Source organism: Athene noctua, chromosome 3 (genome assembly GCF_965140245.1).
Source record: "Athene noctua chromosome 3, bAthNoc1.hap1.1, whole genome shotgun sequence".
Classification (NCBI taxonomy): Eukaryota; Metazoa; Chordata; class Aves; order Strigiformes; family Strigidae; genus Athene; species Athene noctua.
In genome coordinates, this window is record NC_134039.1 from 24261578 (window position 1) to 24282164 (window position 20587).

The following is a 20587-nucleotide window of genomic DNA, read 5'->3' on the forward strand; positions in this document are numbered from 1 at the left end:
ATTTTAATCGAGCTCAGCAAATCAGTTCAGATTCCCTGATCCTGCAAAGTACCCCGCTTTAGGTTTGCCTTTGAATCTGTTCTGCTTTTTAATGCACTTTTTCCTATGGAGCTTTTCTCACTTGGTAGTTTTGGGATTTGGATCAGAAGGAGAGATTTAATAATGTGAGGGTTTTAATCATTATTCTTTTCTGACAGAAAGCACATACAAATCTGCAAGATTTTTGTGCTAATACATAAGGATGCATACTTGAACTAGTGACCTGCCTAACTGGACCTTCCAGGAAGCATCTACTGTTTTTCATAATAGGTTTATTAAATGTTTTAATGTGACCGGAAGAATGCACTTTTGGGGAGGGGAAAGAGGAGGTATATATATATAGTCTAATAGATGGGAAGTAGGGAGGAATTGTACAAAGAGCTGTTCCTTAGCTCATCAGTTTACCATGGCTAAGGAAAGATTCATTACTATGAAGCATTCCCTAGATACTTTTCAACTGAGTTATCTGTTATTTTTGTGCTTCTTGCACAGACCAGACTTCCAGAAAAGGTATGAGTTGCAGAATTTCACTTGGAAATTTTGATTTGTTATGCAGTTGTATAACAACTATACGTAGAGTTGAGGCCCTCGCTGATCTTGGATTAGCTTATGCTTTCTTGAAAAAGTTGCTGTGGGGATAGAATATACAAAGAACAGGAGGGCAAAGATAGGCAAAGATTATTTTCTTTCCACTTGACAGAGAGAGGAACAATTTTCCAAAGGCTGCAAGCTGGAGTTTGCAGACAGCCAGAAAAATCTCCACTCTGAAATCTTTTATTTGGAACAATGTTCCATGCCTGTCCTAAACTGTTTTGCAAAGGTTATTTGACAAGAGTTTTCAAATGTCTAGTCTGATTTTCACAGTTCTGTGATGAAGGCTTTATTTGGGCATCGGCAGGAGGATGATGTGAAGTCTGTCTGTGGTGGGTATAGATAGACCCACTCGTGTTTCTAGGAATGGAAATTGCTGCTCTGGCTAATACATTGTTCTGTTCCGCTCAGGGGGAGACAAACCAGCTCTGCTAAGGGCAGTCTAAGGAAAAACAGTTCCATAATTACATACTGGCCAAGGTGGGAAGGGACCTTGAACGATCACTTGGTCCAACCTTTCATGGGAAATGGAGCCTAGATGAGATCCAGTTGCGTCTTGAAAACCTTCAACGATGGGGACTCCACCATGTCCCTGGGGAAGTTGTTCCAGGAAATGATTGCTGTCACTGTAAAAAATTTCTTTCTTATATCAATATGAGACCTCTCCCAGTGCAACTTGAATCCATTGCCCCTTCTCTTCTCCATGTGGCTCCTTGTGAAGAGAGAGCCTTCATCCTCTTTGTAGCTGCCCTTCAAGTACTGGGAAACTGTGGTGAGGTCCCCCCTGAGTCTTGTCTTCTCCAGGGAGAAATGACTTAACTTCTTAAGCCTTTACTCATAGGGTAGGTTTTCTAGGCCTTTGATCATCATCGTGGCCCTCCTTTGGACTCTCTTCAGTCTGCCTGCATCTTTCCTGAATTGTGGGGTCTAGAACTGGACACAGTTTTGTCCTAGACTTCACTAATTTGGGGTTGACTTACGCACTGGAGCACAGTGATTTACATCTTTTCTGAAATACTTAATTATACCAGTGGAGGAGTTGAGGTGTGTATGGAGAAAACATATGGAAACAAGTTAGTGCTTGTAGCACTTCAGTCTGACCAGCAGGATGCTCTGCGGTTGTCAGCCCAGTACCCTCACAGTGTAAGGTCTGGATATGTGGTGGAGCCTCATGCTCTGCAGTGCAGCACTGTGTGGTCAAATATTGAAATTTTGAGCCATGAAGCACCCTGTCACAATCTTCTGATTGAGTCTTCATAAACATCAGTCACCTCTTTGGCTGCCCATGGGGACAGCCTATTATAGGGGGAGAGTTTACCTTGTGACTCTTCGTGGAAGCTGACTTAACTTACAACAAAATGTGATACCCAGTTACCTTGTGTAATTTGCTTCCTTTTAACAGTTTAATCTGCCTGCACATCATGTGCAAAGGCTGCTGTCAGGTACCTGTTTTAGGAGAGGAGAGAACCTCCTGCCCTCAGTCCAGCTTCCCTGTGCTTGCATCCTTGCTGTCCCTTGAGAGCCTTCCTCTTTGTGAGGAAGTGTCCCAGGGACCCAGGGTATCAGTGAGGGCAGGACTGCCCTGAAGCTGAGCCAGGACAAATGGGAAGTTCCCCAGCAGGGAAAGCTAACAAATAGCACTGACACCCTTAGGTTTTCTGTTTGCCAGGCAACATTTTCAGGCTGTTTCCTCTTCTGCTAAGATTACAACACATCCACTCTATTTTTCATTAAATTTTCAGTTGAAGTATAGATGGAAAATAGTATTCATACAGTTGGAGAAAACTATTAAGTTATGGCAAAATTAATTTTTGATAGGAGAAAAAACTGATTTTAAAAAGTTATCCAAATTTTGAGAAGAAAAGTAGCTTAAAAAATTGTAAACATTTCTGTGAATGACTTCATGGTATCTCTTCTTTCACAGAGGAGAACAGCTATATCAAGCATTTTAGTAGTCACTAATAACTGATGGTTTTGCCTGCCACTTGCAATTCTTATGCAGCCACTGGAAATGGCATCAGTCTCTTTAGGATTCCCTTTAAAATAAACGAGAAATGTATATAATAATATATTAATTACTCTAATGGCATAATTCTGCAATGTATATTTTACATACATCTATTATATATAAAAACTAGTATAAGTGTCACCCTTCCTATAGAGAGCTACTTCCATTGGGCTTTGGAAAGATAGGATAGAACTTTTTATCATTCTGTATTTTAGGATATTAATTGCTGAGTTTGCTGTGATCCAGAATTTTTGCTCAATACAACCTCCAGCCACCTCATCAGCTCTCCAATTTCTACCTAAGCTGAGTAATAATTCTGGGGAAATGAATATGTAAGAGGATATGCAGTTTCAGCGAGGAAACAAGAAGTATAATATCCACTATGTATATGTATATCATACTGAAATGACTCAAGTTGGGCTTCAGTTAGAAGGCAGACTCTAATACTTCTGTGAATGTAACACTGGAATATTTAGTAACTGGAGAGAGATGCCAAATTTTTCCATACTTGTTACGTAACTGGGGGGTTTTAGGAGGCTTGCTCTTCACAAATAACGTTTGTTGCTGAATTTTCATATACCTCAGATTTAGTTTTCAAAGGCGCTTTTCTGATTTCTGTATGTGTTAGAGACCAGTGGGTTTTTTTTTTAATTATAATATGTTGTAAGGGATGGAGTTTCTTTTGCTGAATCTTGGTTCTATTTCCATGCCACTCAGAAGGGACAGAGATTTAAATTTTTTACTGTCTATTTCTAAGATTTTCTGAAATGAAGTGAGGTTTTCTGGCCCTTCTGTAAGTAAAAAAAAAAGAGTCACCCATGGTTCATCTCCAGGCTGGGAAGATGAATGACTTGCTTTGGAGCATCTGACAGTGGCAGGATTTCAGGTGTGAGGGGTGGTCATTAGAGAAGGCATGCCAAGGCTCTAATTAATATGGCTCTTTCTCTTTTGGTTGCCTTCACTAGGAAACTGCTGGAAGAATGCTGTGACCCTGGGCAGCTCTTTGCTATGACAAAGCTGAACTCCCCGATGGGAAAGAATCTCTGGTTTGATGGGGAATTTTTATATTCTGTCACTATTGACAATGCAACTTACTCTCTTTTCCCACAGGTTAGTAATCTTTTTTTTTTCTCTTCACTTTAAGTATTAATATACTGAATGGTAACATGGTGCAATTGATTATAAATAGGCTAAATGCTAATTCGTCAAGGAACAGTCTCTGCTGCCTATTTTACTTCTGTGTTCTGAAAAATGTTTGCATGCATTTAATATTTCCCTGGCCACTTCTCAGGTGTGTGGATGTACACAAGGGATGAGACTGAGCCACCCATCTTGATTTTTAAAATACTAAGTTCTGGCTATTTTAAGAAGGTGATTTCTGCATTTCAGTCAGTGATCATGCTCGCTGGGAGCATGATCCCTCATCTAGAGCTTCAGGTCAGCTCTGTTAAGCTAAGATGTGACAGTGCTTTGTGTGAAGGTGTCCAAGTTACTTCCAGGTTAATGAAGTTTATTGATGGCAAGCAACATGATCCCAATTAACAGAAGCCTACAACTTGACTTTGTTAATTCTTGCTGTGTTTTGAATATTAGAAGTGGTTTGTTGTTGTTCAGCAAAGGTGTTTTAGGTTAAGTGCAGGGTTTTCAAGCACTGGGAATTTCTAATACTGATCTAGGCTTCTTGTATTTTTAATTAACATATGGACTGATGTTAAATAATCAGTTTATTGTATTGAATTTTTTATGTGGAAAAAGAGATGTTTTATGTGGCTACATATTTAAAGAAATCCAAGCATCTGGACGTATTAATCAATTTACATTTTACTTTAATTTCTTGAATTAAAGGCATAGATATTTATTAAGCCTCCCAGTCAGTGTTGAGTCATTCACACCAGGTTTTATATTTGTTGCTGTTTCAGTTAAACATGTAGCAGAGTTCTTACTTGTTAAACTCATCCTGAAAATAAAACATCAAAAAGTTGTGTTTTTTTTTTTTTTAAAAAAAAGTAGTTTCCAGATCTCAACAACAGAGTTGTGACTTCGAATGAGTTTCTTTTAGTTGAGGAAGAGTGAGGGGAAAGTGCAGAGGAGGTGGGAACAGTCACTTTCTGTGTTAAGACATTGTCCAGAGGAGTGGTACAGCTGTGTCTTATGTAGGCTGCCAGTCTGCTGTCTTGTCACTCAGCTGTACCTTTTGCAATGAACCAGTTGATGGATCTCTGCCTCCCTCAAGCTGCTCTCCAGATGCTGTGTCCCTGCAAGCTCCATAAACAAGTAGATGCTAAAATGTGCATGGTGAGTGTTTTTTCCTGCAGTACAGCTGCGAAGGGGCCACCTGACTGGTGTGAAATTTTTCTCCCTGCCTTTGAAGCTGGTAGAAAGTTTATGATGTGTCGCAGAGTGGCAGTTGTAAATCTTTTTTATGATGATTAGTATGATTTATTGCTACAATGTAGCACCATTTATTGGAGAAAACTGAAATCCTTGGCAGAGCAGTGAACTTCATACCACACAAAGAAACTGGCAGCAACTGCTCAAAATATGTACATCCTTTCCAATGTTTCAGAAAAGCCCCACCTGGGCTGGCACAGGGAGGTCACTATTTTGTGATATATTTGGGATTTCACATTTGGTTTCCTTTGGATTAAAACCTAGCACTCTGCCTGGCCACAGTGGTGTCATACCTCCTCTCACAAAAAAGAGCAGAGTACTGGGTGGGGTCCTTCAGAGAGGTTGATGCTGGTTAGAGTGGAATCATGGTCTTGGAAACTCCAATGGTTCCCAGGCTTTCAAGCCCTATCCTCAGTTGGCTGGATCGAGAGCGAGGATCTGGGAAGCCCTGGAGAGACAAACTGCTGAGGGACAATATGAGCTATGGAGTTGGCATTTTAGTGTCCCTTATACTTGCCAAGCAGGCTGCGAAGAGCATGTCTAGATGCTCTTGCAGGGGTGGTGGTGGAAAAACTGGATTTTTATGATGCTCCAACCCTATAACAATGTTAGAATGCAGCTCTAGGACTAGTGCCAGAAATGCTCTTCCTTTAATGAATTGGCGTGCAGTTTATTTCTGACAAGTGCTACTCACTACGCTTCATCTTTTCTTGCAAGTACCACTGCTTCTAACTTGATGTATTATTCCTATGCATATTGCCCAGAGGAATTCTGTAGACCGTTATCAGATGAAATCCTGCTAGGCTTAAAAGCTTAGGAAAATTTATTTTCAGTAAATTTTAAAAGGAAGTAGTTTTCCACCTCTCTCTTTGTTTCAAGCAAAATACCTAAATTTTTCAGGCTTCTACTTTGAAGAATGGTGTCTATTAGCTTGCTAGCAACTGGCAAGTGATTTTTGTGAAGATGAATATTCCTTTCGAAAGTAGCCAGAAGCTTAAAACCACTCATAAAATATGGGTAATACTCTGAAATGCTCAGGGGATGTAACAGGAATGTAAAGGGCCACAGCTATGTTGATATAATCAAAAAAGTATTTTTCCCCGAATAAATAAAAAAGGCTCCATCCACATCATTCTGCTGGGATTAAGCCATTGTGTGCTTGAAGAAGATTTTTCAGTCCTGAACCAATTATTAACTTATAACTAAATAGGAAACTTGCTATATTTTATGGCATAGAATAAGCTGGCTATGCATCAGTGGAGACTTATACAGAAATAATGTAAGAATGCAAGAACTTAATATGTAAAATGTCACTTATTTTTCAATATGAATAATACAAAATAGAGTGTTTTTTCTTCTGAATAGTCTGTAGATAAAGTTCATACAGCTGGTTCAGCATTTTCTGATGGAGTCCTTTTCCAATAAAATGTTATTTCATCAAAATATAAATTTAGTATCAATTCATAGTTTTTTCAATTCTTGTTTGAAGCGAAAAGGTTAAAAGGTTTTGGTGGTGTTATGACATTTAATTTACCATTTTTTGAATGTAATATTTCAACTGTTTTTTGAATAATTTCTATTGCTAGCTATTTTTTCTCAGATTTTGCTTAATTATATTCTTCCTCCTTTTATTTTTTTTTTAATTTTTGATGGGCCAAGGGAGAAATTTGTAAAAGAAAAAAGCTTTTATGTGTAAATAGTCATTCAGTGTTTCATTTCAGTTCATGAGTGTCCTGGTTCAGCTAGGATAGGGTTAAGTTTCTCCCAAGCAGGGGCAAAGGATCTCCAGGCGGGTTATTCATACCATGCTGATGTCACGTCCAGCGCGGCAGCGCACGAAGCTTCCCTTTGTGGCTTTGGTGGAGGGAAGAACGCGCGGTGGGCTGGATGTGTTCACTGCGGTATTTCTCTGTATATCTTTTGTCTTGTTAACAGCAATGAACGGTAATAACAGTAATTATTGCTGCTGTTGTTGTTCATATTGTTTATTACACTGTTGTATTAAATTTTTCCTTATTTCAACCCTGGGATTTGTGCCCTGCTCAGTCCGGGGGTGGGGGAGGGACATCGGCAGCGTGGTCTCCGGTCTTGGCAGGGCCTAAACTCACAATGAGAACAAATTTTGAAGTTGCAGAGTTTTGAATGAACCAACAATTCCAGCTGCTCCAAGTGGCTCCTCTTATTTTCTCTCTCTCTGTCATATTCCTTCTGATGTCTAGAATGACATTTTTTTGAAACAGAAATGAAATATTACACAGACTGTACCATCTTTCCCATCTTGGAGAGAAACTGCTAGTGGCTCACTGCAAACACCTAACAGTCAGGAGAAGATGTGGGGCAGGACGTGGCTCATTGCAGAAGAGCTCCTAGTGCGCAGTGAGGGCAGGGATCCCACCTACATCTCATCTCCCAGCATGTGCTATGGTGGCACTGCCTGGAGCTGTTGGGTAGTGGAGTGTCATTTCAATTAAAATCAGACATTTCTTGACAGCAGCTTTGTTGTGTTACTTGCTGTGATCTACAGCATTATTTCCCACTCCTAGGAGACAAAAAGTGTAGTCTGCATATAGCTGTAGGTGTACTTTAACAATGAGAGATTATTCCTACTGCATACCTACCGCTTCTCTAAACTTTTTTATTGAAACTAGACTTGAAGTTTCAATATTAGCCAGTAATTTTGATACATATCTGGGGGCACTGAGAGTTCAGAGATGCAGGTGACCCTACTACAGTCGAGATCAGTGGCATGGTTAGATAAACCCCTGAATAGCCAGGCTGCCACGTCTCAGGTTGGCCACTAAAGGCCATGGCTAACTTGTAAATGTATTCCCTTTCTGTTGTGGTCCAGCAATTACGCAGAAAATGGAACCGTGTGTTGGTGGGTGTTTAGGAGTCCTGTCCCTAACAGGACAGAGACATACATCCTCTTTGTTCTTCAGCCTGGAAGTTTAGCCATGCAGGTCTGGTCCTGTGGCGTTGTATTGAGGGACAGCAGAAGGCATGACTGGTGTTTTCCACCCTTTACTGTCTGACTAGAATGGAAGAAACCAGGCTTCCATATATTCCTGCAGTAATTTTTAGATGCTATGAGTAAACGTGATATAACCACAAGAGAAGCTGTGATATAACTCAAAACCATGTGAGAGAAGTGTGAATTAACAATAATCTGCTTTTGAGTTAGAGAATAAAACAAGCTGCAGTTTTGAACATTTTCTGAAATAATTTTGTACTCGTTCCTGTCTTTTTCTTTCTCAGAGTTTCAAAAGCAGATTTCAGACTATCTTTACTATTAGAGGAAAAAACCCCCTCACCCTAGTATTTAGCTGTTTATGCAAATAATTGGATTTTGTTATTTATTGGCAAAAGCTCATAGCAAGGAAAAACTGAGGTGAATTTCTGAGATTTCCATTCCTCTTCCCCCAGAAGGTTAAAGAAATAGTTACATCACATGGAACTTTTCACTCTGCATCTAAAGTATTATTTTGGAGGGTAGAGGAGTGAATATGTTTCAAAAGAAATTTCAGATGTTAAGCTTCAACTTTTTAATTTCACAAAATAAATAAGTAATTGAAAAATTTTCTGGTTTTATTGTATTTCACCTGAAGGAGTTAGACACATTCAGTACTAGTAGATCACTTCAAATTACTAAAATACAACTCCCCAGCTGCTCAAATCCCTTCTAAATTTTCACCTGGAAAATGCTGTCGACTACAAGAATGGCTACTTGCAATGACCTTTTCATGAATAGTCATCACAGATGGTGTTTGAGAAATCCAAAGGAAATAGCTTCAAGCCACAAATAAATTTGGCAATATTTTTCAAATTATTAAGTAGAGTCTAAATTCTTGTCCCTAATATAAAGGTAGGGGAAAAGTTAATTGCTCTACTTGTAAGTGTTAAGATGGAGACATTCTCCGACATTTTCTGGGTTATGGGGGTGAATGTTGTATTGGGTAACAGTGAATGAGTTTATGATTGTGCTATGTGATTTGTGGTTTTTATTAAGGGGACTTTTTAGTTTCTGGGAGCTCATTTAGTTTTTCTTGGTTGCTCACAACATTCCTCATTTGGCCAGAGATTTTATCACATCTTTCTCTGATGCTGGTACTTGTGCCAAAGCAAATTCCCCAGTCTTACAATTATGGCCCAGAGCTAGTAGAATAATTTGTAATTATTTCAAGGAATTAATTCAGATTTGGAAAGGGAGTTTGGTACAGAGTCTGCAGGCGAGGATTAGAGGAAAAACGTATTCATCCTGAGGAAGAAAATGGCAGTTTGATTCAAGTAAAAGGTGAGATCTAGAAGCAGGGTTAGGTGGGAGCGCAGCTGCTGGGCAGACACAGAGTGGAATGTGAAGCTACAGCTGTATAAGGAGTTAAGAGGACAATGTTACCTTGCTTAGGGCAAATGCTCTGTGTTGTTGGACTGATTTTAGACCCAGGTGATCAAAAAATTTTGTATAAAATGGGAAACCACCTGAAGTGAGGGGGCTTAGGATTTTGATGGACTGCAGTGTTGCCAGGAGACATGAATTATTTACCTGTGGTGTTGACTTTGGAAGGGCTCTGTTAATTTTTGCTACCAATCTAAGTACTCTGTTCTCAGTAAACTTCTGTAATTAATAGCTGTTTGGAGAAATACATTGAAACATTAGCTGTCATGTGTGTCCTGATTTTTTTCTTGATGTCTTGGGCAGGGGCATGAAGTGCGTGCAAACCTAATATTTATAAGCAACTCTTATATTTGCTTGCATTAATTCTACTGTATAAATAGTACCTCCCTGTCTTATTCTGAGTTGTATTTAATTCGGATTTGGGGTAATTTCCTGGTGCTTTCCCTTTTCTTCCTTTTTCTTCTCTCTTTTGGTTTATGTTTTGTTTTTTTTTTTTTCTCTTCAAGCATACTGTAATGCAAACTATGTTCTTGATTGGGGCTACATATATTTATTAAAAATGAAAATGTAATAAACATTATTACAAATATGGAAAACATTGTCTACTAAAAGGCAAAGAGGTAGTTATACTGTGAAGTGACATCTGCATGTTAGGAATGCAATTAAAAAGAGATCTGAATTATTCAACCAATTGTATTGTATAGTGCCCTTCATAAACTGGGATATGAAATACTATCTGTAGAGACCTGATGAACTGTGCTCATTTGGAGCATGAGACTTCCCTTCAGTCCTGGATAATCTAGCCATTGGCATCAGGGTGATTGAGATTAAAAATCTGGCTTAATATTTAGTTAAGTGAAACCCCTACCCTCATTTTGATTCCATATTGACTAATAAAGAATTGGACCATTTTGTGCAGCCTGTTAGCAAAATTGGAATAGGGCATCATCTGTTCTATCTGGTCAGTTAAGCAAAAGCCATATAGCCCATCTGAGACTACTCCATATAGACAAGATGCAAACATGCCTGATTCTGAAAATCAAATTTGTGCTAAGAAGACTGAGATGCAATGTGTATAGTTCGGAGTAATTAACTAGAGGATGGGCAACATGCTCTTGTTGAAATGAGTTCAGACCAAGGAGTGGATTTCTGTCTCTGTTGATCATCAGATGTGTTCTTTGGTTTCTCTGGGTTTGCTAAAACATCTTCAGCCAAGCTGCTTAGCCAGGCTGTCTTTGAGCCCGATTTTCTAAAGTTTATCTATAATAATGCACATGCCAAATTGTATTTATCTCAGTCAGAGCAAATACATAAATAGATGCTGACCTTTCCAAAACAGAAAGAAAGGGAATGACTAGATCTGGCTGCAAAGTGTCAGACTGGCCCACAGGCAGAGAAAGAGGAATGACTGCCCTAACTCAACCTTTTTATTTCAAATCTAAAGTGACTGAGCATCAATCACTCTCTTCCCTAGGTAACACAAGAGCTGATGCAAGCACACACCAGTGCCTTTGCCAGACAGACCCTTATGCCCTTGGGCATTTAGAAGACCCCACAGATCAATCCCACCTCTGTGGGATTTTGGGGATAGGAGGGTATGGAGAGCAAGTGTGGTTCAGTTTCTGCATTGTTACAGATCCTGAGTAGTACTAAAAGAAGTATAGAACCCTGTAGAATTGTGGAGCTAAGACAGAAGGAACATGGGATATTTTCAAGAGGATAATTTAGCTATGAGGGTGTTGCAACTTGGAGTGATACTATATTTGGAAAACACTTCAAAGAGCATTATTTATTCATTTCTATGGGTAACCAGGGCCATACAGTTACTGACTGGTAAAATGCAAGCCTGTGCATGGAGCGATGTGGTGGTGGCATGCTGTCCCAGGGAGGGAGGGGACACTGTGGAAGGGCATCTGCTGACAGAGGCAGGGAGGATCTCATGGCACTGCACACTTGTACACGTTTCTGCTCATTAGCTGCACAACTGAAGTTTGCTACCTCAGTTAATGTTTTTGACAGTACATAGAGGTCATGACTACAGATGTTATGCTGTGAGATTGTAAAGTACAGAGCAAAAAAGCTGAACCCAAAGAGAAAGTGGGCAGAGTGGGGAAAAGACAGCCCAGAGAGGTTGTACTACTGCCCTGGGAATTTTATGGGCTTTTTAGTCAGTGTTCATCTGCTTTATGGGAACATAGACTTGCTGCTTTATAATCAAGAAATGTTGTAAGCAGAAGAATAATTAAAGAAAATGGTCACAGATGAGAAGCTATAGGAACAGCAAACTTCTGATGGCTACAAGTAACTACAGGTCATATGAGCTGCCTGAGTGAGGGTATAAAAGTAGAAATAAGAGTGAGTTTTAGTCTGCCCAAAGGCAACATAATTAGATTTGGTTTGTTTGTTTTACTGTAGCTTTATGTAACTGATAAGATGCTAAAAGGAGGTTCTTTCTCCATGCAGGGTTTTTTTCTGGCAGTGAGTGCATTTATATACCAAGACTTCCACCTTACAGGTGCAATAAAACGTTGGCTTCTTTGGAAGTCAGTGTCTAAATATTGAGTAAGCTTTATCCTTTGTATCCTGTCCATGGCCACCTGTTAGCCTTCCTTATTTTTTATTAATTTTATTATTAAAGTAATCTTGTTCAATTTATAGACTTTTTGCTGTATATGTGACTATATATTTGAATTATTCTGTGATCTGATTGCATTACATTAATTTGCTGTATTCAGTAGTTAGAAGGATCTCAACAAAAAACCTAAAATAGGCTTAATGCCAGTACTGGTTTGTTTTAGGCTTAGGTTTGGTTCCATTGTGTGCCTGGCACTTAACATCTGACAGTAGAATGAGAAGGAATTGATGACATGTTTACATACTTCTATTTTTTGTATAGTTGCTTGGCTTCTTGCTATGGCTCATGTGAATTTTACTGGAATGTGGAAGGATATCAGATTATGTTCAGAAAGTATTTCACCTGCAGCAAAGATGTAGCCCCTTCTCCCAGGTATTCATAAATACAAGTGGAAGCGTGGCTTAGCAGAGTCAGCAGGCATGAAGAAAGTCAGGGAAGGTTACACCACTGCAGAAGCTATTAAGAAGGGGTAGCAAGCTTACAAATCTTGTAGGAGGATTATATAATGGCTTTCAAGAGATCCTTTATGTCTTCTTGCTCAGGGGGGAGTGTGAGCCGAGCTTTACATTTAATGAGAAATCTGCTGCATTACAGTTCAGGAATTGACTTATGTATCCAGGCATTGTTGATTTAGAGTCGTTATAACCTGATACGGCATGGAGGGGAAGGGCTGTGGTTCTCATCTGGAACAACTTTTATGATCTGAATGGCTTACATGGGGTAGGCATTGGCTTTCAAATGACGTTTTGGACATGGGGAAAATAACACAGTAGTGGTTTTCTTACATCAGGATACACCAGATAAATCCCATGATGATAGATGTGCAGGTGAAGTACTGTTTAACTTGCTGTTGCTCAGATCAAGAATCCAGGCTCTTTTTTTTCTTATTGATCAACAGAGCTTGGACTTTTTCAGAGTCTTTAAGGATAAATTTGACAATTAAATCTGTGCTGCGGTTTGTGTACTGGCCAGTAATTACCAGTCTGATGTGACTGTTTTGTGTGTGGTGGCTAAAGGGGTAATCTATAGTGTCAGGAAAAGGCAAGATAACTGAAAGCACTGGTGTCCTTCCAGCTGAAATGAGTTGGGATATGACATTTAACAGCCTTGTGAGTTTGCATTTGTGTAATATATCTGTGAATCCTGAATGCAGAAAGAAATAGTTCTTTCCAGTGTGGAGATGGTGTCTTTTTTTCCAAATTTCTTTTTTAAAGACTGTCTTACACACTTGTTCAAACCATGGGCTGGTGACAGTTGGCAATGCTAGTCTAGGTATGTTGTGGAGAAGAGCAACTTGCATATATGCATACCTAGCTTTCCCAGTGATTTGAAAGAGGAATTCTTAAGCCCAAGAACATGGTTTAGGCTTGCTGGCTTTAGTCCAGCCCATCAATCCCAGGAAGAGTGCTGCAGACATTCACTGGTAATTTTCATGTAGCGTACATTATTGCCATCACGATTCTGCATGCTTTTGTAGGTGAGCCCTTGATCTGTAAGCTGAAAGTCAGTTATAAAATCCTGTGAGTGGGGTGTTGGAGAACGGCTTGCAGAGAGCAAGGCCATGGGTCTCTGCAGGAGCTGATTGCAGCCATCTGAGGTAAACAAAGAAAAAAACCCAGGGTACAGTTATGCTAACAACAGACTGTTATGTTAACAAAGAGAGAAACTGAGGTACACAATGGCCTTGAGTATGATGGTAAACAACCTTGGGAAAGAAGGCAGGCCAGAAGAGGGAAGATGTTGTGACATACCTGAAATGCCACAAGGGGCTGGGATATTATTATGTAGCCTTTTACATGTATCCAATAGATTTGTGAGTAGTATGCATGATTATTGTAGAGTGCTTATATAAGGTGTGATTTCTTTCAATAAAGTTGAAGCTTGCTCTGTCATTCACATTGAATTGGCTGCTTGCTTCCTCCGCCCGCCGCAGTGGGGTTAGGGTGAAGGTTTGAGGTGCATGGTGGCTGCAGTAGAGCTACCTTAATACTACCTCATGGAAGCTCAGTCTCCAATGGCTGTATTTTTCTCAGTGTAAAATGTACTGGACTAATGGTCTGCAATTTCAGAAGGTTCAGATGAAGTACACTGGGTTCTAGATGATCATTTGATCTGGAGGAAATTACCTGAATTATATTCCAAATATTAGCTCTGTGAGACCTGAAATGTTTTCTAGGAACTCCCCAGTCATCCAGATGCATTTGGGTACTTTCATTCTCTGGCATGGGAATTGCATGTTAGGTGAAGAACAAAAATTATACATGAGCCCAGTGGGGGACTGGCTTTTCCTTTTGCCCAGAGGATATGCCTTTATCAGGAAGGGGACAGTGAAGTTTTATTTATTAATAAATTATCCATCTTAGTGTGAGGGAGTAAAGGTTGTGGTCTGAATAGACTGATGTGAAACAGCTTTTGGAAGTCAAATATCTTAATAATAGCATGGCACCCTTGTCCAATTACTGCTGCTAACTAGTCTTCTAGCACAAGAGCTGTATGGCTAAGTGGGAGTGAATGAAGAACATAATTCCTCACATCCCATGCTTGAAACGTGTGGGTTTAGGATTTTATTTTAAGACAAGGTTCAGATTCATAGAACAATTTAAGCACAGGTATATTACACTGAAATGTGAATGTGTTAGTTGTGCTGATGGGGATATCTAGTGAGCTGTTCAGTCAGATAGGGATAAATGTACTATGTTAGGCTGATAGGCCAATTTCTCATGTGTTTAACATGTCTTTACTTATGGTTTTATGGGATGTGACCAAAGTGTTTGCAAACTATTAAGCCCCATGGTAATGAGGCTTTCCTACAGTGACTGAAATAAAGAAGTCAGTGTGGTGAAGGTGACAGTGGTGATACTAATACTACTGCAATCTTTGGTGGTGTGCACGGGCAGGCAGCTCCCTCAGAGATCCCTCCTCACTCACCTTTACTACACCATCTTGCTGATTTTGTTGGATGTAGTTAAGTACATGTCACAGCTAGCTGCAAATGTATGCTGGGGAATGCTTAGCAGTCACATGTGTTGATTTGGAGTATGCTTGTTAGCTGCCTCCTCTACTTTCTGTACTTGGGCAAGAAGCACCAGTTATAAGAGAACAAGGGCTTCAGTTGTAGCCCCTCAACTGCACAATACCAAACCTAAATCAACACCTGTTTTCACACAGTTCTCTTCACACTCAGAAGGCTGCACAAAGAAATGCATTCAATCACACCACATAATCCAGAGGTACAGCACTATTTATGATTTTACTTTTACAAAGCCAGGCTTTTAGGGGAAAAAGTCTTGCACCTTCACATGGGGATTCATTCCCTAGGCAGGGTACACGAAAATACAGGGGCACCATCAGTTAATTCTGATGGTATCATATTGAAACCTATGCAAAGTCACTGTCCGGAAGGGATATTCAGCAATCACTGCTGTCTTGCCTCTGCCTGATGGCAGCCAGTTCTGCCTGGGCTGTACCCTATGGATATTGGTCTAATAATTTTTTACAGCTTCCAGTAATAGAAATTTCACAGGCCACTAGGCAGTCCATTCTAGTACTTTGCTGTCCTTATATGTAGGATGTATTTCCTGACATCTAACTTAAAATTCGCTCTTGGCTGTAACTTAAGAATTTTTTTTCTTATCTTTTCCACATAAGACAGTGGGGAGGCTTGATAGCAGTCATTTTCTCTAGGCTAGACAACCACAACTCTTTTAATGAGTAATTTTTTCTAAACCTCTGAATGTTTTTGTTTTCTGATAGTCTGTAAGGAAGATGCGTGACAATTAACCATGTGGTGCCCTCAGAAATGTATCCTCAGACTTTCCCTTTCAAGATGGTACAAAGCATCAATGCCATATTCTCTGAAAGGCAGAGTTTAATGGCACCTTTCTGCTTGAACAAGCTTGTATTTAGTGTTGCTGATTATTCCTGTAGCCAGAAGATCACTGGATGTTGCTACTATGAGGCAAAACTAGTGTCCCACCATACATGCTCATCTTTTCTTCCTGAAAATGTGCACTGAGGACTAAACAGGGAACAGAGCTCAGGTATTTTCTCCTTTACGGGGTAAGATCTCTGTGTGCTGCAATCACAGCTCTAACAGTCTGCTTCAGCTAATCACACCCATCTCTCTGCCTCAGTAAACTGAAAGTACTTTATATAGCTGGAGACAGACAGACAGTTGCCACTGACGAGGCTCCTCTCCAGGGAGCACAGTGAAGATTTCATGGAACTACTATTGTACATATTTATTTCCCAGTGCATAGAGCCAAGCTGAATTAGACCTGCCTGCAGGGCATGATGAGATAATACCAAGCAACACTTTCTCTCTGTTGATGATTTTTAACGAGGTTGTGAGTATGACAAGAATGTAGAATGGGAATGTGTACTGTATTCTGTTTTTTAGGCTAACCTATTTGTAGGCTAATTCATTAATAGGCGTTCCTCCATCCAGATCATCTTCAGCCTTTTCCTCAATCGAAATCCCACTGTCTTGTGTCACTTCCTTTCCCTTACATCAGGGCTTGGCATATGCGCAGTGTAGCTTGTTATTCAGGAGCAATGCTGGAGATTTAAGTGATGGGACTAGGCTCAAAAGGAGACAGTTTAGGTGAAAGGAGACAGTAAATGCAAAGGCTACACAGATCTATTCGTAATCCACTATTGTGCCAGAAGAAATGAGAAGGCCAAAGATAAACAGTCCTTAGTGTGAGTATGATGCTCTCTTTAACAGTTCCCTCAGGAACTTTACAGTAATTCAAATTCAATGTATGGTGTTACTGTACAGCTAAATCTATGCCTAGAAATCTCTGGAGACAATTTAAATGAGGGTTTCTGCATTGGGAGTACATGGGGAAGAAATACTGCAAAACCCCTTTTTCCTGTACAGTAAACAGATATATATAGATGCTAAACCACTTGCTCCTTTTGCTTCACAGACAAAAAATTGGAAAAGACCTACAGAACTCCTGTGATATTCTGGGCAGTATATTAATATAGCAGACAGGAGCTCTTCTCCACCATATGTCATTAAGTAAGGCATTTGATAAGTGAGACTACCTCATTTAAGCTCACCAGCACTGATTTCCTGACTCCAGTCTTAGCAGACTTTTTGCGGTTCCAATTCCCCAGTTTAGAGTCTGTCTTCCAAGTGGTGCCCAGGGCTTGCACCCCTTCATCCTAGCATGGCTGTGGCTGTGGTCGGCACAGCAGTTGCATTCGTGTTTTCAGGGCAGTCACTAAGCAGGGAGATGTGGGTGCTGGATGATGGGGAAATGAGTAACAAGCTATGTTGCAAATTAGGTCAAGTGGAGCCTGGTTACACCAAAGTCAATAGCAATGTTCCAGCTGACTTCGACATGGCCAGCATTTAGCCAACAATACCCTCTTGCTAAGTATAGTTCTGCTAGGGACTTGAAAATTTGGTTTTGTGGCTTCTACCTGAGTAACGAAGAATGCCTTTTCTTTTTTTTCTTCCGTTTCTTTGCCTTTACTAGGCTTTGTTTTCATATAGTGAATTTATCTTCCTCATCTAGTCTGACTGAAAAGTATTTGTTTATACCCCTTAAGACAGACCCTGAGTGAAAAGGCAAGGCAAATTTGAAACAGCTGCTCAGATGAGGTAAAATGGAGCTTTTTGTCACTGCTCTTCCTTGCCCGCATTCCAACTGACAACATCCTCTATGTTGCTCGTGCCAGTAAGCAAGGAATCATGCCCCTCTTGATGCATCGCTGAGTCCTTGCAAGCAAGCATTCTTGCAGAATCTTTGCACGCTTTTCTAATTCTCTATCTGTCTCAATGAGCTGATCTTACTCTGACTGTTACTTTTGCAATGCAAAGGCAACCTTTTCTGTATGCTTGTCTGAGTTTGTCTATGAAGATGGCACATGCAATGGTATGCCACAATGGTCAACATCACCATATAGAAGTGGAATCATTCATGATTTTGTTGGGCTTTATTTTCCATTTAGTTTTTAAGTGGTACAGAGATCCTTGGCATGTGACCCAGTGAAAGAATTGAAATCACTGTTATCCTGGTTTTCTGCTCCAGTAGTGGGAATGTTATTTTCTGCAGCTCTTCCTTGAGAGAGGATCAGATACTATCCTCTTCAGATATGAATTTACCCCAAATTGTCATCAGGGTGCCTGGGTAGTCCCTGTGTTTTGGGATTTTCAAACTGAATATGTGGTTACTTGAGAATAGACCATCTGAGAGATGAGGAAGTTGTAGAGAAAACCTATGTAGTGATAATTAGCAATGGTGGTTTCCCTTTAAAGTTTGATATCTGGTCCCACTGGGCACTTGTAAGGCTGAATACTTTTCTGAAACCTGATGTTGTGTGAAGCCTACAAAGTAAATAACTTTTCCAGTGAAGATCAGAGACCTGCTTTTTGTGATTTCAAAGGGTCTTCTGTCATCAGAGATGAAAAATGTAGAGGTGAAGTTAGCAAGTGTTCAGGGTGGTTCTGCTCCAATGTAAATTAGATTCTTCCTGCTACCTTCATTGCTAGCATTTTTATCCTGCAAGGAGCCTAACTGTAGATAGTTCACAGTAATTAGATATGCAAGAGGTAATCTCTGGTTTTATTCTTTTAAGTATAAGCTTTCAGACCTTCTTTCCATTTTTCCAAGCACTCTGAAGTTTGATATGCCAGTTACTTCTATCCAATATCATTCTTCTTAACCATGTAAACTTGATTTTCACACTGATTTGGTTGGTGAAATGCGTGTTAATAAATATGTCCCTGTTATCCTTCCTCTTTGCTTTCCCCTACTTGTGAGTACTGCTGGGTCTGCTATATAACTTCACATTCTAGTCTCTTTGCTAGCTTTAGTTGAGGGTAATACTTGTCCAGAGTAATAACCTGAAAGGCTAACTTGACCTGGCACAGGCCTTAATGTAATGGCTGTTACCGACTCAGGTTTGGTGGTTACAACGAAGTGCTGAGAGGAGCTGGAGTGAAAGGAATTTAGCATAACAGGCTCTCTGTGAGTGTAGCTCTAGCAAGTCATTTAACTGTCACTTATTTATGAAATGTGAGCTTGTAAAAACGGCACCTTTTCATTCAACAGAGCCCCTTCTTTCATATCTCCGAGGTTTATCTCCCCACTGAAAAAAGCAAGTATTGATTCCTGTCATTCCCTCAGAGCACAGTCAACTACAGAAAAGCAAGCTATATTGTATGTTGCCCTGCTCCTAACTAGCATTGCCAGCTTAATATCATACGTTTGTCAAGTGCTAAAATTTTACATGACTCTGTTACCCTTGCTTCTTCATAGACCTGATCAAGTCAGATCAAAATCAAACCTGATTTACTAAGAGATCTAACAGAGGTCTTGATTTAAGAAATTATATGTTCTTGTAATAGGCACTTTCTCTTTTCTCTCTGTAAGAGCAAAACTCTGGCTTGTCAGCTGAGATAGGATCTTTCCATGCTTAAGCTGAAATTCTAGCTGCTGTCTGACTGAAAGGAGTAAAACCATAGTAAATATATGTTTTGTCGGATAGCAGCAGAAATTTTGATGATACAGAAGATGCAGATGACACCAAGTTGGGTGGGAGTGTTGATCTGCTCGAGGGTAGGGAGGCTCTGCAGAGAGACCTGGACAGGCTGGAGCCATGGGCTGACGCCAACTGGAGGAGTTTCCATAAGGCCAAATGCCGGGGGCTGCCCTTGGGCCACAACAACCCCCAGCAGTGCTACAGGCTTGGGGAGGAGTGGCTGGAGAGCTGCCAGTCAGAGAGGGACCTGGGGGTGTTGATTGACAGCCCGCTGAACAGGAGCCAGCAGTGTGCCCAGGTGGCCAAGAAGGCCAATGGCATCCTGGCTTGTGTCAGGATTAGCGTGGCCAGCAGGGACAGGGAAGGGATCTTACCCCTGTATTCGGCACTGGTGAGGCCACACCTCGATTCCTGTGTTCAGTTTTGTTCCCCTCACTACAAAAAGGACATTGAATGACTCGAGCGTGTCCAGAGAAGGGCAACGAAGCTGGTGCAGGGTCTGGAGCACAGGTCTTACGAGGAGCGGCTGAGGGAACTGGGGTTGTTTAGTGTGGAGAAGAGGAGGCTGAGGGGAGACCTTATCGCCCTCTACAGCTACCTGAAGGGAGGTTGTAGAGAGCTGGGAATGAGTCTCTTTAACCAAGTAGTAAGCGACAGGACAAGAGGGAATGGCCTCAAGTTGTGCCAGGAAAGGTTTAGGCTAGATATCAGGAAGTATTTCTTTACAGAACGGGTTGTTAGGTGTTGGAATGGGCTGCCCAGGGAGGTGGTGGAGTCCCCATCCCTGGAGGTGTTCAAGAGTCGGGTTGAAATAGTACTGAGGGATATGGTGTAGTTGGGAACTGTCAATGTTAGGTTAGGTTGGACTAGGTGATCTTCAAGGTCCTTTCCAACCTAGTTGATTCTGTGATTCTGTGAAGGTAAGCTAGTATGTAGACTATATTATAGATCTATTTGTGGTTAATCCTATTACAGGTAAGAGAGTGAGACTAAATCAATACTTTTCAAAAGTCACTCATTTCAGTGTACTTGT

General features: G+C 40.5%; 1 protein-coding gene across 6 annotated transcripts in view; it reads left to right on the forward strand.

Moving 5' to 3' along the window:
- The window catches only part of ST8SIA1 (ST8 alpha-N-acetyl-neuraminide alpha-2,8-sialyltransferase 1), a 208918-nt gene that overhangs the window by 31674 nt on the left and 156657 nt on the right, over positions 1–20587 (forward strand). For all 6 annotated transcript variants that reach the window (XM_074902312.1, XM_074902309.1, XM_074902314.1 and 3 more), the window contains exon 2: positions 3604–3748. In XM_074902312.1, the coding sequence (XP_074758413.1) occupies positions 3604–3748 (145 nt within the window). The remainder of the gene's footprint in view (positions 1–3603; positions 3749–20587) is intronic.